Raw genomic sequence first — 15077 nt, 5'->3', positions numbered from 1 at the left:
TTACAATACAATTGTAGAGTGAATGCGTGTTGAAGACGTGAAGCTACTTATTTCGTAACCGTTTAAATTCAACCAAGACCAGAAAACAATTTCATTTTTTCTTGTTTTTTTCTCTCTGTCTCCACCACTGTTCACAAAACTGTCTTAGGTATTTCATTAGCAGAAATTAGTACATAAAATATAGATAACTTTATTTCACATATATATATATATTATTAATTTAATATTACACTTATTTATTATTGTTTTAATTATTGAATTCATTTTTTATTTTTAATAAAATGTTTTTTTACTGAAAAACTATAACTATTTAAAATTATAATGAGAAAATACTTTTTTACACAAATATGATTTGAAAACTGATTTCATTGCAGAAATTAAATTTCAAATCATGGTACAAGATAAAAGAAAAGTAAAAACTCAACTTGCTAAACCTGTAACATGATTGATGGTGAATAGAAAATAAAGTATTTTATAATTTTTCTTCTTTTAGATACAAAAACATACCAGCACGTGATGGTTAAAATACAGGAAAAGAGACAAGAAAGAGAAGATGCATGGAAGCTTTGAAGAAACTATACTTTTGGCATTGAATTTATGAGTACATTCCAAATCCAGTAGGCCTCTATGCCTGAAATCTGAAATAGTGATTTGATGATATTAAGTAGGAGAATTGAAGAAATATGAGGGTTAGAGAATTTGAGTGGGACAAGTAATTAGTTGTTAAAGGAAAAATTGGCTATGTTTCTGTTTCGAGGAATGCGTACATTGTTTGTCTTTCTTAATTTGTAGGAAAATGTCTCCATCTCATTGCCCTTTTTCCTCCCAACTATAGTCAAACAAGTCTAAAGAACCACCTGTGACTTTATTCCACCTAAATCTATGTAAAGTTCAACATCACATACCAATTAAAAATAAAAACTAATAATATATAAGTAATAATAAACTTTATTTTATAAATATAAACATGAATAATTTAAAAATATAAATGTAAAAGTAAACAGAAATTTATACAAAAATGTATACTTCAAAATCTAATATTCTCTTTATAGATAATTATAAATGTAATCATGATTACATGTTAATTACCTTCCTTGATGACCCAGTTCAAAAAGTGTGAGAGGTAGCAATCTCAAATTTTATGTTATGATCAATGGTTCTTTCTACCTGCCTACCATTTCAGTTTCGGTGACGACTCCACCATCGACTGAAATATTTTGTAACGGTTGCCACTCATTTACATCATCATCTTTGTCTTGCACTCTTGAAAATGCTGGTTTTTTGGGGATGGCTTGAGATTTGTTTTCGTTTCTCAACATTGAACAAACTTCTAGCATTGAAGGCCTATCACTTGCATGTTCTTGGACGCATAACAAACCAATTTCCATGCATCTCACTAGTTTGCACTCTGAACATGTATCGTCAAGTAAATCATCCATCAGCTCCATACCCTTTCCTTCTTTCCATAACTCATATGCCTGCATGCACCCATTTCACACTAAATAAAACATCCCAATGAATCAAATAACTATCTTCAAGAATCTAAAACAAATAATATAGAACACAAAAATTTCAGCAATTGTTACTTACATACTCCAAGAGCCTTAAATCTTCGTTCTCTCTGTACAAACCATGTGTCTTCTTGCCACTTATAATTTGTAGAAGTAGCACTCCAAAGCTATATACATCAGATTTAGTGGAGTACACACCTTCTCTAACGTATTCAGGAGGAACATAACCACTGCATCACAAAATTGGAAGAACTAAGTAACTTGCTGCTAAATATGTTAATTTATGATCAGAGGTCAGAATGCTCACTATGTTCCCACAATCTTGCTAGTATTTGCCTCTTGTTCATTTTTTGTGAATATTCTTGCCATCCCAAAGTCTGAAATCTTTGGCTTCATCTCTGCGTCTAACAAAATATTGCTAGCTTTTATGTCTCTATGAATTATGGTGAATCTCGAATATTCTTGAAGATAAAGAAGACCTTGCGTAACTCCCTCAATGATATCAACGCGCTTATTCCAATCTAACAAACGTCGTCCCATAGGATCTGTGTGGAATTTCATATGACAGAAGGTTAAAAAAGAATCATACTATTCAACATATCGATATGCAAAACTACAAATGAAGTAAATTTCTAAAATGGCACATTTAAAGTTTACTTTTTGTTGCATAATCAGGAGAATTATGTTATAATTAAGTGCAGATTCTATTTTATATTTATTAGGACAGATTTGTTAGTGATTTGATTTGATTTGTACAGCTTTAAACACTCATTATTTCTGGCTTTCATTGCCTATTATTTCTTTCTTTAATTAGGTTGTAAAACAGTCTATAAATAGAGACTGTAATCACATTTGTAAAATATCTCAGAAATATATTTCACTTATTTCTTTCCACTTGGTATCAGAGCTCCTGATCTAGGAGACTCTGCTTCCGCAAATTTTTTTTTAGCCTTCATTGCTGTAATCATTTTCCTTGACAGCCTTCATTGCTGCAATTATTTGTTGGACAGCCTTCATTGCTGCAACTTTCTATTTTCCTTATCCTTTCTCCATTGACCACCACCACCACCTTGCACCATTGACCACCACCGACCACCACTGCCGTCGCTCGCCGGAAACTGCACCGCTCGCCGGAACTGCCACTGCTCGCCGGAAACCGCCGCTGGCCGCCTGAAACCGCCACCGGAAAATTTTTCCGGCAGATTTTTTTTCCTGTGTGTGTGAACAGGATCAAATTTTGCCAATCTGAAAAACTCAGTTGGTTTTGAACTCTCATGGACTCCCTTAGTAAGCCATCTAGCTATTGTTCCTTTACTATGAGTGGTAAGAGTTCTAGTTTTTTATCCTTTAATGCTTCTAGTACTGAAAATATCTGGATTATAGACTCTGGTGCTACTGATCATATGACACCTCATTCCTCTTCTTTTTCATCCTACACTACTTTATCCGGTAAGCCATATATTACTATTGCTAATGGTTCCACTACCCCCATTAATGGTCGTGGTAACATTCACCTTCAACCTTCATTTCCTTTAAAAAATGTGCTTCATGTTCCCAAACTATCCAATAACCTCTTGTCTATTCAAAAGATTACCCAAGATTTAAATTGTACAGTGGTATTTTTCCCTTCCCATTGTGTTTTTCAGGATCTTGTCACGGGGAAGACTATTGGAATTGCTAAAGAGCAGGGCGGGTTATATTATTTACAGCATGAAGAAAGTAAAAAGGGTGCTAGACTACAGGCACACACTTCTAATCTTCAGCAAGGTCGTGAATCTTGGTCATCCTCTCAGATATGGCTTCAACACAGACGTCTTGGTCATCCTCCATTTAGTACCCTAAAGTCCTTATTTCCTGTTTTATTTACAAAAGTGTCTGCTGAGTCATTTCATTGTGATGTTTGTCAGTTTGCTAAACACCATCGGACAACTTTTCCTCCCAATGGTAATAAAAGTTCTAAACCTTTTGATCTTATTCATTCAGATGTATGGGGACCTTCACCTATTCCTAATATCTCGGGTACAAAATGGTTTGTTTCATTTATTGATGATTGTACTCGGGTTACTTGGTTATTTCTCATGAAAGATAAGTCTGAAGTTTTTCACTTGTTTGTAAAGTTTTACAGAATGATTCAAACACAATTTGAAAGTTCAATTAAGAGATTGCGTTCTGATAATGGAAGAGAATATGTGAACCAAAACCTTTCCAAGTTCCTTGAGGAAAATGGAGTTGTTCATGAATTAACCTGTGTGGACACTCCTCAACAAAATGGGGTTGCTGAAAGGAAAAATCGTCATCTCCTTGAGGTTACTCGAGCTTTACTTTTCCAAACATCTGTTCCTAGATCTTACTGGGGGGAAGCAGTCCTGACTGCCACTTATTTGATTAATAGATTACCCTCTCGGGTTCTAGAGGGTGTTACTCCTATTCAGGTTATGACCACATTCTATCCTTCTATTCCCATGTTGAATAGTCTTCAGAATCGTGTCTTTGGTTGTCCTGCTTTTGTCCATGTTCATAGTCCTAATCGGGGTAAGTTAGATCCTCGTGCCATCAAATGTGTCTTCATCGGTTATGCCCCCTACAAAAAGGGGTACAAATGTTATCATCCTCAAAGTCGTAAAGTTTATATTTCCAAAGATGTCACCTTCCATGAAACAGAGTCTTTCTTTCCTAGTTCTCAGCTTCAGGGGGAGAGTATTCAAGAAGCTGAGGACCTTGAGTTGCCACCTTTTCCTTTGTTACAGGATTTCGTTCTTAGGAAGGATGACAAAGACCCTGCACCAACATCATTACCAGAGAAGAATAATGAAGACAAATATTTTGGAAAACAATATCAGCGAAGGCAACAAGAACCCGTCCTGGTCGAACAGCAACTTCAATTGTCTGAACCGGAGGTAAGAACTCATACCAGTGAGACTCTTGAGGACACCTTAAATACTGCTTTTGAACCTAACCTAAATGATTTACCTATTGCCTTGAGAAAAGAAAAAAGATCTTGTGCCAAATATCCTATATCCCAATTTGTGTCTACAGAAAAACTTTCTATGCAGCACCAGAGTTTTCTTTCAGCTATTGATTCTATCAAAATCCCTACATCGGTACAAGAAGCCTTAAAAGATGATAACTGGATTCGAGCCATGAATGAAGAAATGAGCGCGTTAGAAAGGAATGAGACTTGGGAGATTGTAGAGAGACCAAAAGATAAGAAAGCAGTGGGTTGTAGGTGGATATACACAGTTAAGTATAAGTCTGATGGCACACTGGATCGGTATAAAGCAAGGTTGGTTGCAAAAGGGTACACTCAAACCTATGGGATCGATTATGAGGAGACTTTTGCTCCAGTGGCAAAAATGAATACCGTCAGGATTATTCTCTCCCTGGCGGCACACTTTGGTTGGGCAATGCATCAATTTGATGTTAAAAATGCCTTCTTGCATGGAAGCTTGGAGGAAGAAGTATACATGGAGATTCCACCTGGGTATGGTATTGTTAATGAAGGGAATAAGGCGTGCAGACTTAAGAAGGCCCTATATGGTCTTAAACAATCACCTCGTGCTTGGTTTGGAAGGTTTACTCAAGCTATGGTATCTTTGGGGTACCGACAAAGCCAAGGTGACCATACTCTGTTTATAAAACATTCTCAGAATGGTAAACTCACTCTACTTTTGGTCTATGTAGATGATATGATTATTACAGGTGATGATGAGATTGAAAAACAAAATTTGAGGGAGAGACTAGCTGCTCAATTTGAAATGAAGGATCTTGGGAAGCTGAAGTACTTCCTTGGGATAGAGGTTGCTTACTCGAGACAGGGCATCTTTATTTCTCAAAGGAAATACATCCTTGATCTTCTCAAAGAGATTGGTAAGTTGGGTTGTAAGCCCACTGGAGTGCCAATAGAGCAAAATCATAGGATTGGGAATGATGAGGAAAACCCAAAAGTGGAGAAGACACAATATCAAAGACTTGTGGGAAAACTCATTTATCTTTCACACACTAGGCCAGATATAGCCTATGCAGTTAGTGTGGTTAGTCAATTTATGCATGATCCAAGAGAAAGACACTTGCAAGCAGTAGATAAAATTATTCAGTACTTAAAAGCCTCTCCAGGAAAAGGATTGCTATTCAAAAAGGGGGAAAACTTATCCATGAAAGTATATACTGATGCTGACTATGCAGGATCGATTGTTGATAGGAGATCCACCACAGGCTACTGCATGTTCTTGGGTGGAAATCTGGTGACATGGAGGAGCAAGAAGCAAAATGTAGTTGCAAGATCAAGTGCAGAGGCAGAATTTAGAGCCATGGCTCAAGGGGTGTGTGAACTCTTATGGATGAAGATCATACTTGATGACCTAAAAATAAAATATGAAGCTCCTATGAGTTTGGCATGTGATAATAAGTCCGCTATCAGTATTGCACACAATCCGGTTCAACATGATCGAACAAAGCACGTAGAGATAGACCGACACTTTATTAAAGAAAAGTTGGATGATGGTCTTATAGCCACTGAGTACATCCCTTCAAGACTCCAATTGGCAGATATGTTTACTAAGGGACTTCCCGCAAAACAATTCGAAGATCTTACTTGCAAGTTGGGAATGATAGATATACATTCACCAACTTGAGGGGGAGTGTTGCATAATCAGGAGAATTATGTTATAATTAAGTGCAGATTCTATTTTATATTTATTAGGACAGATTTGTTAGTGATTTGATTTGATTTGTACAGCTTTAAACACTCATTATTTCTGGCTTTCATTGCCTATTATTTCTTTCTTTAATTAGGTTGTAAAACAGTCTATAAATAGAGACTGTAATCACATTTGTAAAATATCTCAGAAATATATTTCACTTATTTCTTTCCACTCTTTTAATGATAGTTTGTCCGAGTTTCTTAGGTTTATTAGTTCATTTGTTATCAAATCATTCATATATATATAATTTCACACAAGTTGAGTGATGCATTCTTAGGTTAAAAATATTTAATATTATATAAGCGAAGGTAAATATGAGTCGATGTTATAACGTTTAGTTAGACTACCAAAATCATATATATTAAGTTTTTCTATCCCTTTCACAATTAAGCTTTAGCTTGAAGAGAGATGCAGGTATAATATTTGAAGCATATATATATATAGTTTAAAAGTTGTAAAGAAAATCAAACCAAAAAGGTAGAAGTCCAAGCTTTTATTAGGCAAGTACTCATACACCAGCATCTGCTCCCCTCGTTCAGTGCAGAAACCTAACAATCGGACAAGATTAACATGTTGTAGCTTTGCTGTTAGTGTTACCTCAGTTTTGAATTCCTCGAATCCCTGTGTAGAAGCTTTTGATAACTTTTTTACGGCTATTTCCTCACCATCAGGTAGGATGCCCTGAAAGAACAACACTGTTAGGATCTTCATCTGAAAAGGCACTCCACAGGAACATCATTTTACCAACCTTGTAAACAGGGCCATAACCACCTTGTCCGATCTTATTTTGATGTGAAAATTCATTTGTAGCTGCTTTAATATCAGAAAATCTATAGACATGTAAATCTGCACCATTCCCGTGAAAAGGTTCTGCAGCTTTTTTATTGTTCAAGATTTTAGTCCAAGAACGTTTGCCAGCATTCAGTACTGTCCCTACATATTTAACAAGTGGTAATTTTCTTTATCAATGGACATTTTCATATCAATCTAAAATCGCAAATCAGCATAGCTATTAGTGGAAAAATTTACCAGCTGTTCTGAATATTCTCTTCTTTTGGAAGTAGAATGTGATACCTAATATAAGAATAACAGAAGCAGCTACACTCAAAATTATCACTAACAATTTCCATTCTTCCTCTTTACCGTCGTCATCAATCTGTTCAGCTGAGAACATAGCATCTAAGTTATATTTCAAACAATATATCTTGAAAGTAAAGATCATTCATGTTCAAATTTACAGCATTGATTAATTTTTACTTTTTATTATCAAAATCATGTTATTTTTTAAAATATTATAAAGTTAAGAAAGTCATACTAAAGTGTCATAATTTCATTTCGTTCTATCATGTCAAAGTGAAACCATTTTAGTTCAAGATGATTACATAAAAGTCATATTATCTTAACACATATAATAAAATCATGTTAGATTGATACGATTTTTCAAATTTTATAAAAGTAATTCATTTTAATAAAAAGAATAAAAATTAATCACATAATAATAAAAAAAACTATATATATATATTAAAAATTATTAGGGTGAATTATAGTAACTATATATATAATTATTGATTGTTGTTAATATCAATCAAATTGTTTACCATCTTGTTTATTTACTTTTAGTCATATATCAAGAAAAATGAATAAATTTACTTGTGACTCAAGGTGGAAAATGGTGAATAACAAGCTAGCAAGCTAGCTCTATTAATAACTTGTGATTCGAGGTTAATCTTATTAAAAAACTCAATAATGCCATAAAATTATTGACTAAATTGATATTCACAATTATATTTATTTTGTTCAGTACATAGAACTGTCATATTTTGTTATGCAATGCTATCCATCGAATTAGTATTAATTGTTTATACTATTAAAAAATTATTAAATAAAAATTAATTTTAGAGATTAAAAATAATTAGTTACTATATTGATTAAATTAGATATTAATTTAAAAATTATTTTATAAATTTAGAAATTAATTTAGATATTAATGATTTTTTTAGTCTCTAAAATAATATTTAATGAGTAAATTTTTTAGTCTTTAAAATTAATTTTTATTTAACAATTTTTTTTAAGTGTTGGGTTGGGTTGATTTAATAACTTTTTATAACCATAATTGTAATCAATGCAAAAAAATTAAAATTAAAATAAAATAAATTTAAAAATAAATTAAAAAATGTGAAGGAAAGTACTTATTCTTGTATGATATAATGTTACTTTAGTGAAAAATCTTATAAAAGTGAGATATCGTAATTAAGATCTCAATTAGAATACTTTTTTTTTTTTATCGCCATCTCAATTTGAAGATAACTTACTCTAATTTAAAATTTTCCTCATTTCTCTCTTATAAAAAAAAACTAAATGAAATACTAAAAATTCCGCTTCCTTTTCTTTAGAAATATTCGAAGGGGTCTTGTTTAATATATAAAAGACAGAAAATTAAATTAAAAAATTATAATTATATCTTTGTTTGCTTTTTTTAATCTGAATAATTATATCTTTGTAATAAAATACAAATAAAAAATAGAATTAAAAAAAAACTTTTCTTTCAATTTTTGAATTAAATAAAATATTTTTATAAAAAAAATCATCACACATGGCCTAACATTTGACTAAACGAACTAACTCAGCACATTTTGGTCCAGCATGTCAGAAACGAGACAGGATATGATCTCCTAAGGTTAGATGGACTGGAAATCTTGATCCTATTAATTTTTATTTTATTTTCTTTTTATTTTAAATTTTGTTTTTATTTCTAACTTTTATATTAATGTATATATATATATATCATTAAAACATATTTACTAATATAAATAATTTTTAACTCTTTAATTAGATAAATTTAAAAATATTATTTTTACATATTAAATTACTTTATTATAGTTAATAATTAAAACTTCCTTTTATAAGTATTAATAATTTATGCTACAATATTATTGCAAATTTTCATATTTCAACTAGTATATGTTTTTTCTAATTTTAAGATAAACACATTCTTATTTTTATGTTATCAATAAATAAAACACATAATTCTTATTTTATTTATTTTTATACTTAAAATCACATTTAAATGTAATAAATTTAATCATACTTTTTTTATAAATATTTATAATTTTTTATTAAAATAGTATTTTTTGTCAGTATAGTTTTTTTATATTTTATAATAAATTTATAATTAAGTAAAAATATTTTTTTTTCATTTTTTTTTATTTTTATGCTTTAAAATTTAAGTTTTAATTTGAATACTTGTTATTTAAGTTTCATTTAATATATATATTATTTTTAAATAAAATAATATAGGTAAGTATCACTTTATTAAAAAAATAAGAGATGGGTATAATTTTATTAAAAATACAAGTTATCAAGTGTCTTGTAATAACAAAAATAAAAGTAATTGTTTTTTAACAAAAAAATTAAAAAATATAATTTTTTATTTTAAAATTAGAAAAAGTGTAAATCACGATCTTAGCAAAAATAAATTTATCATTCCTTTGAATTTATTAATTACCTTACGAGGTGGTTAATTGTATACACACAAGAAAAAATTAATTTTAAAAACAATAAATAATTAATTAGCAATAAATTTATACTACTTTATAAATTAAAAAATTATAATATCTAAAATATTTACTATTATTATTAAAAATTTATAAAATATCTAACATTAGTTATTAAGATTTTAATCATTAACTATTTTAATTTTAAATTAATAGTTATAATTTATAAGTAATTAACTAAAAGAAAATCAAAAATAGAAACTAATTTTAAATAAAAATAATAATTAACTGACTAAATTAGAGACTGTTTTAGAAACTAAACAAAAATTAGTTTCTAAATTAGTTGAAATTATTGTTAAATAGTTTCTAAATTGATATCTAATTAGAGGTTTTAACTACCCATTATTTAAATAATTTAGTAGAAAAACCTTGATTATTAATTAAATATCAATTTAAAAATCATTTTACTTTAATTGAAACTAATTTAAAAATTAAAAATATTTAGTCAAATTGACTAAAGTATTATAAAAAGACTTTCATTTAGGTATCACTATCCTAAAGTATTAATCTCTTAAGAAGTTTATGCTAATTATTTTGAAAAGGCAATAATTTGTGAGACTAGTCAAATTGAGTTTGCAGGCAGACTTTGTTGAAACCTCAGAACTAGCAAAAAACCAAAACAAAACTAGGACTAAGAAAGAAATATTTAGAGTGTGTTGGTGGTGTTGTGTACCTGCTGAGCGAGAAAGTGTCCAATTGTGGTCATCCTGAGAAATTTGCCACACATAGTAACCAAGTAACCCCATATCTCTGGCGTATTTCACCTTCCTCTGAACAGCCTCAACATCGTCATAGCCAATCCAGGTCCATCCAAATGTGCAGTAATTTGTAACATAACTGTCATTGTAATGTACTGCAGCCCCATTTTGGCCAATATTATCTTTTATGTCCTTGTAGCTTATGGCTCCTTGGTCCGTGGAATCTGCTGGACCAGTTGCAGCTGCACCTATCGTGTTGCTTTCTGGATTTTGGAGTTTCCACGCATATCCAAAGAAAGGCAAACCCAAAATCAACTTGTTAGCACCTAGTCCCTTCCCAATCCATGCCCTGATGTAATAGTCTGTGTTGATGTAACTAACATGAGAGTCAAATAGAGCTGAGGGTGCAGCAGTGAAGTTTTGTGTCACGGGTGTACGGTAAGAGTATGTATTAACATGTACCCAGTTGAGGTTACTTCTGATTGAATCCACTGGGTAGGTCCCATTATTCAAATCTGGTGAAGCTTGAACTGCAGCAGTAAGGATGAGTTCTGGGAGTGAAGAAGAGTTGGCTTGAGCATCAGATTTTGCAGCAACTCGCCACTCCTGGAAGAAGTGTCCGAGGTTGTCTGAATCCGAGGATGTTTGGATGGTGGACCAGGAAAGGTCGAGGCCCTGAAAGCCGTAAAGCCTGGCCATTGCAATGGAAGATTGGATGAAGGGTTTTCTTGAAGAAGCGTTGGTGAGCATGGAATGGATGGCGTCGTTGCTTTGGTCTCCGCCAGTGGAGAGAAGTGTGGTGATGGAAGGGTTATTGAGTTTGACAGTGTTCGTGAAAGTGGAGAAGCTTTGGTGGTCTTTTGAGGGGAGGGAGATTTGGAAGGTGGATGTGTTGACTTGTGCGAAAGCGCATATGAGGTGAGTGTAGAGCGCAGAGTTTATATCAGATACGGCAAAGTCGCTGCCGCTATACCAGTAACCGATTTTCAGCCATGAATCAGAAGCTTCTTCTGACATCACCGAGCACATTAAAATGTGAAAGGAGAGAAGGAGAAAAACTTTTCCGGAAGACATTATTGTGTCCGACCTTTTGGGTTTCCTTGGAGAAATTCATGTCAGAAAAAGCACATCATAAAAGGAGAGAAATTAACGTGTGGACCCAGAATATATTTATCATCTTGTCACTCGGATAAACAAAGAGTCGTACGTTGAAATGGGGATAGAGGGAAATTGGTTTCGGTGACATCGTAAGTTCAAAATAGAATAAAAACCAGAATGAGTTGTGAGCTACGAAATTTAAAATAAAATAAAAAATAATACATCACATCAATTTTTATAGTAACAACTTATATATTATAATTTGTTAGGTTAAGAATTATGTATTTTATATCGGTTAAATCATCTAATCGATATAATATATGGTTTATATTTAAAAAAAATAATAATTTTTTTTCATAAAGAGTGGATGGTCATAAACGTCACAAAAGTAATTACTTACATGCACCCGGATAATCAATTTTGCTGGTGTCAATATAGGTAGAGGAGCTTGTGGTTGGATAACCAATTCTAGTAGGATGGGTGTCATGGGTGTAATGACGAAATTGAAAGTGATTGAGGAGTAAGGACGAGTTTTTAATGTTGTGGAGGTGATGCAGGAGTAATTCCTGACTCATTTGAGACACTTGTAAAGAGTTGGTGGCCATAAACATAACACAGGTAACCACTTACACATGGGTAACCACTTTGGTCGTGATTTTACATGAAGTTGTGCCATATATTACACCTGTTGACTCGAGTAATCGGTGTAATATAGGGTCACTTCTAATTATGAGGGAAACCAATGACGTTGAACACTTGAACAACAAACAAAGAAGCAGTGACAACTGCATAAGAAAGATGTTTATGGTTCGTGTTTCGTTTGTTCTACTGCTTAGTCCATGCTTCCCGCGACTTCTTTCTCCATCCCTTCGACGAGGCCGTTACTTCTTTCTCACGTTCGACCTTCCCTTTTGTTCGAAACTTTCCCGCTTTTGCATCCATACTCAAATGTTAAAATTTTACACTCTTATAAAACTGTCTTCAGTGGCACATATCACTTCCATCAAAATTACAAAAAATATACTGCCACATCCTCACCCAATGTCATGTTGTCAAGTCTGTATTAGTGGATTTGTATCTGTACAAGGGTTGGAACACCCTTGATGTATTTCATTAATTTCATTTATTCCGATAAAAAAAAGTCTATATTAGTTAACAAAACATTTTCGATAAATAAATTAGCAACCGTATGTCTCTTTAAATTTTTAATAATATATATTTTTATTGTATCCCTAATTCTTACCGCACTTTTTAAAGTTTACACGTGTATTATGTTAAGTGAAGAGAGAAATGGATAAAATAAGAAACTTGATAATTATCTTATTAAAACGAAATTTTTTATTATATTCCTTAATTTCTCAAAAATATTAAAAAAATGAATGGATAGAATATTACGAAATTAGGAATAGTTTAATTTTGTATTTATGATATCAAACTTGTATTTTGTAATAAAAATTGAAATTTACAAACAATCAGTTATATCTTAACGCAAACTTATTATCTTTCTAATCAAAGGTTAATTGATTTACTTCATTCAAACTGGTTGAATAATTATTATGACCTGTTTCAACCTTCTTTGCCGACCAAAAAAAAGACCTGTTTCAACCTTAATATTATTATAAAATAGGAGTTCACATTAGATAAAAAAAATCATTAACCAACAGGTTTGAAAACATTTTATATAAAACCAATTTATAAATTCATACCTAGAAAGCAATAATGGAGAAATTTAAATGTATGTAGACCACATTACAGTATAACAAATAAGGCAATGAAATATCTTTAAATCTGTAACCATTGGATGAACTTGACCAAGACCTGGTAAATTTAAATTATATGGTTGGCAAATAGACTAAATGGAAGAAATAAAGTTATAAAATTTGGCTGGTCAATGGTTGTTACAGATTAATTTAGTTTATTTTGTATTAAAAGAAAAGTAAAACATGTCATAATAATTATTCAATCAGTTTGAATCAAGTAAACCAATTAACATTTCTTAAAAAGAAAAAAAAATATATGGTAGTTTAATATGGTTGCATTAGCTTTTCAAACTTGTGACGTGTAAAACATAACGTGCACATAGCTTAACATAACGTGCTGGCCCAGTAGTGGCTTAATTATGCTGCAGATAACCACATGCAGGGGTCAAGCTGCCATCTAAAGGGTGTTGGTTTCTTGGTTATACCATCAAGCTCCTTTGTTTATGCAGACCAACAAGCTCCTTTGTTTTGGTGGTGTGATAATTGGTGGTTTGCAGTTCAAGAAGCTGGTGTTGAAGAATGCATATGCTGATGCAGATTTGGCAAGAAGAAGTGTGAAGAGAGAGGAAGGTAAAGGGTAAAAGAGTAAAACAAAGTGAGAGTTTGAGAAAAGGAAAAATGTATATGAAATATCCATATCAAAGATTACAATTACAAGTGTATATAAAGGAGTTATAACAAATAGGTGGTTACAACAGAAAAGACTAAAAAGCACTGAGATATATTATCCCTTTACATCATCCCCCTTAAACTTGTGGTGGAGATGTGTTCCACCATAAGTTTACTCCTAAAATTAAAAAAGGATGCTCCTAAAACAGGTTTAGTGAAAATATCTGCTACTTGATATTGACTAGGAATGTGCACCAGATGAATGTGTTTTTGTTGAACTTTCTCTCTGACAAAGTGTAAATCTAATTCAAAATGCTTAGTCTTGGAGTGCATGACAGGATTGGCAGCCATAAGAACATCTCCTAGATTATCAGAGTATATTGTAGGAGGAGAGAAAACTTGTCGGAGTTCTGTTAGAAGGGATTGAATCCATAACAACTCGGCGAGAACAACAACAACACTTCGATACTCATCTTTTATAGTGCTCCGAGAGAGATAAGATTCTTTCCCAAGTAGACACAGTAGCCAGTTGTGGAGCGTCTATCATCCAAATCAGTTGCCCAATCAGCATCACTGAAACCCATTATGGATGATGTAGAATTGGGATGAAGATGGAGACCATGTGCAATGGTGCCAGCAACATATCTTAGAATCCGTTTCACAGCTTTCCAGTGGTGTTCTTGAGGAGCATGCATGAACTGACAGACTTTGTTCATAGAAAAAGCAAGTTCAGGACGTGTGATAGTGAGATATTGAACTGCTCCAACAGTAGATCTATAAACAGTGGGATCTGGAACGGCTGTGCTACCATCTTTAGTTAACCGCAAAGAAGAAATCATTGGTGTGGGATGGGATTTGGCATGAAGCATATCAGTTTGCAGCAGAAGATCATTTGCATATTTTTCCTGAGACAAGAATACCATCTGGTAGTGATGAAACCTGAACACCAAGAAAATAATGCAATATTCCAAGATCTTTTAAAGGAAAAACAGTTTGTAGGGCAGAAATAAATTTTTGAATTACATTAGATGAGTTACCAGTAATAAGAATGTCATCAACATAGACAAGAATGAGTAAGACATTACCATCCTAGAACTTTATGAACAGAGAATAATCACTTTTAGAAGATTGAAAACCCATATGTGTA

At 32.3% G+C, this 15077-nt stretch overlaps 1 protein-coding gene across 1 annotated transcript; it reads right to left on the bottom strand.

Moving 5' to 3' along the window:
- Nucleotides 1–934: 934 nt before the first annotated feature.
- On the bottom strand, nt 935–11590 carry LOC137807469 (G-type lectin S-receptor-like serine/threonine-protein kinase B120). Its single transcript, XM_068608129.1, has 7 exons — nt 10439–11590; nt 7241–7375; nt 6960–7144; nt 6682–6892; nt 1819–2056; nt 1591–1741; nt 935–1478 (listed from the first exon to the last, which is right to left on the bottom strand). Exons 1-7 carry the CDS (start codon nt 11535–11537, stop codon nt 1164–1166), a joined length of 2334 nt encoding a protein of 777 aa, XP_068464230.1. The 5' UTR covers nt 11538–11590; the 3' UTR covers nt 935–1163.
- Nucleotides 11591–15077: the final 3487 nt, after the last annotated feature.

Source organism: Phaseolus vulgaris, chromosome 3, assembly GCF_000499845.2.
Source record: "Phaseolus vulgaris cultivar G19833 chromosome 3, P. vulgaris v2.0, whole genome shotgun sequence".
NCBI classification, from domain to species: Eukaryota; Viridiplantae; Streptophyta; class Magnoliopsida; order Fabales; family Fabaceae; genus Phaseolus; species Phaseolus vulgaris.
The sequence above is the reverse complement of the archived record's forward strand: the minus strand, read 5'-3'. Positions and strand labels throughout refer to the sequence as shown.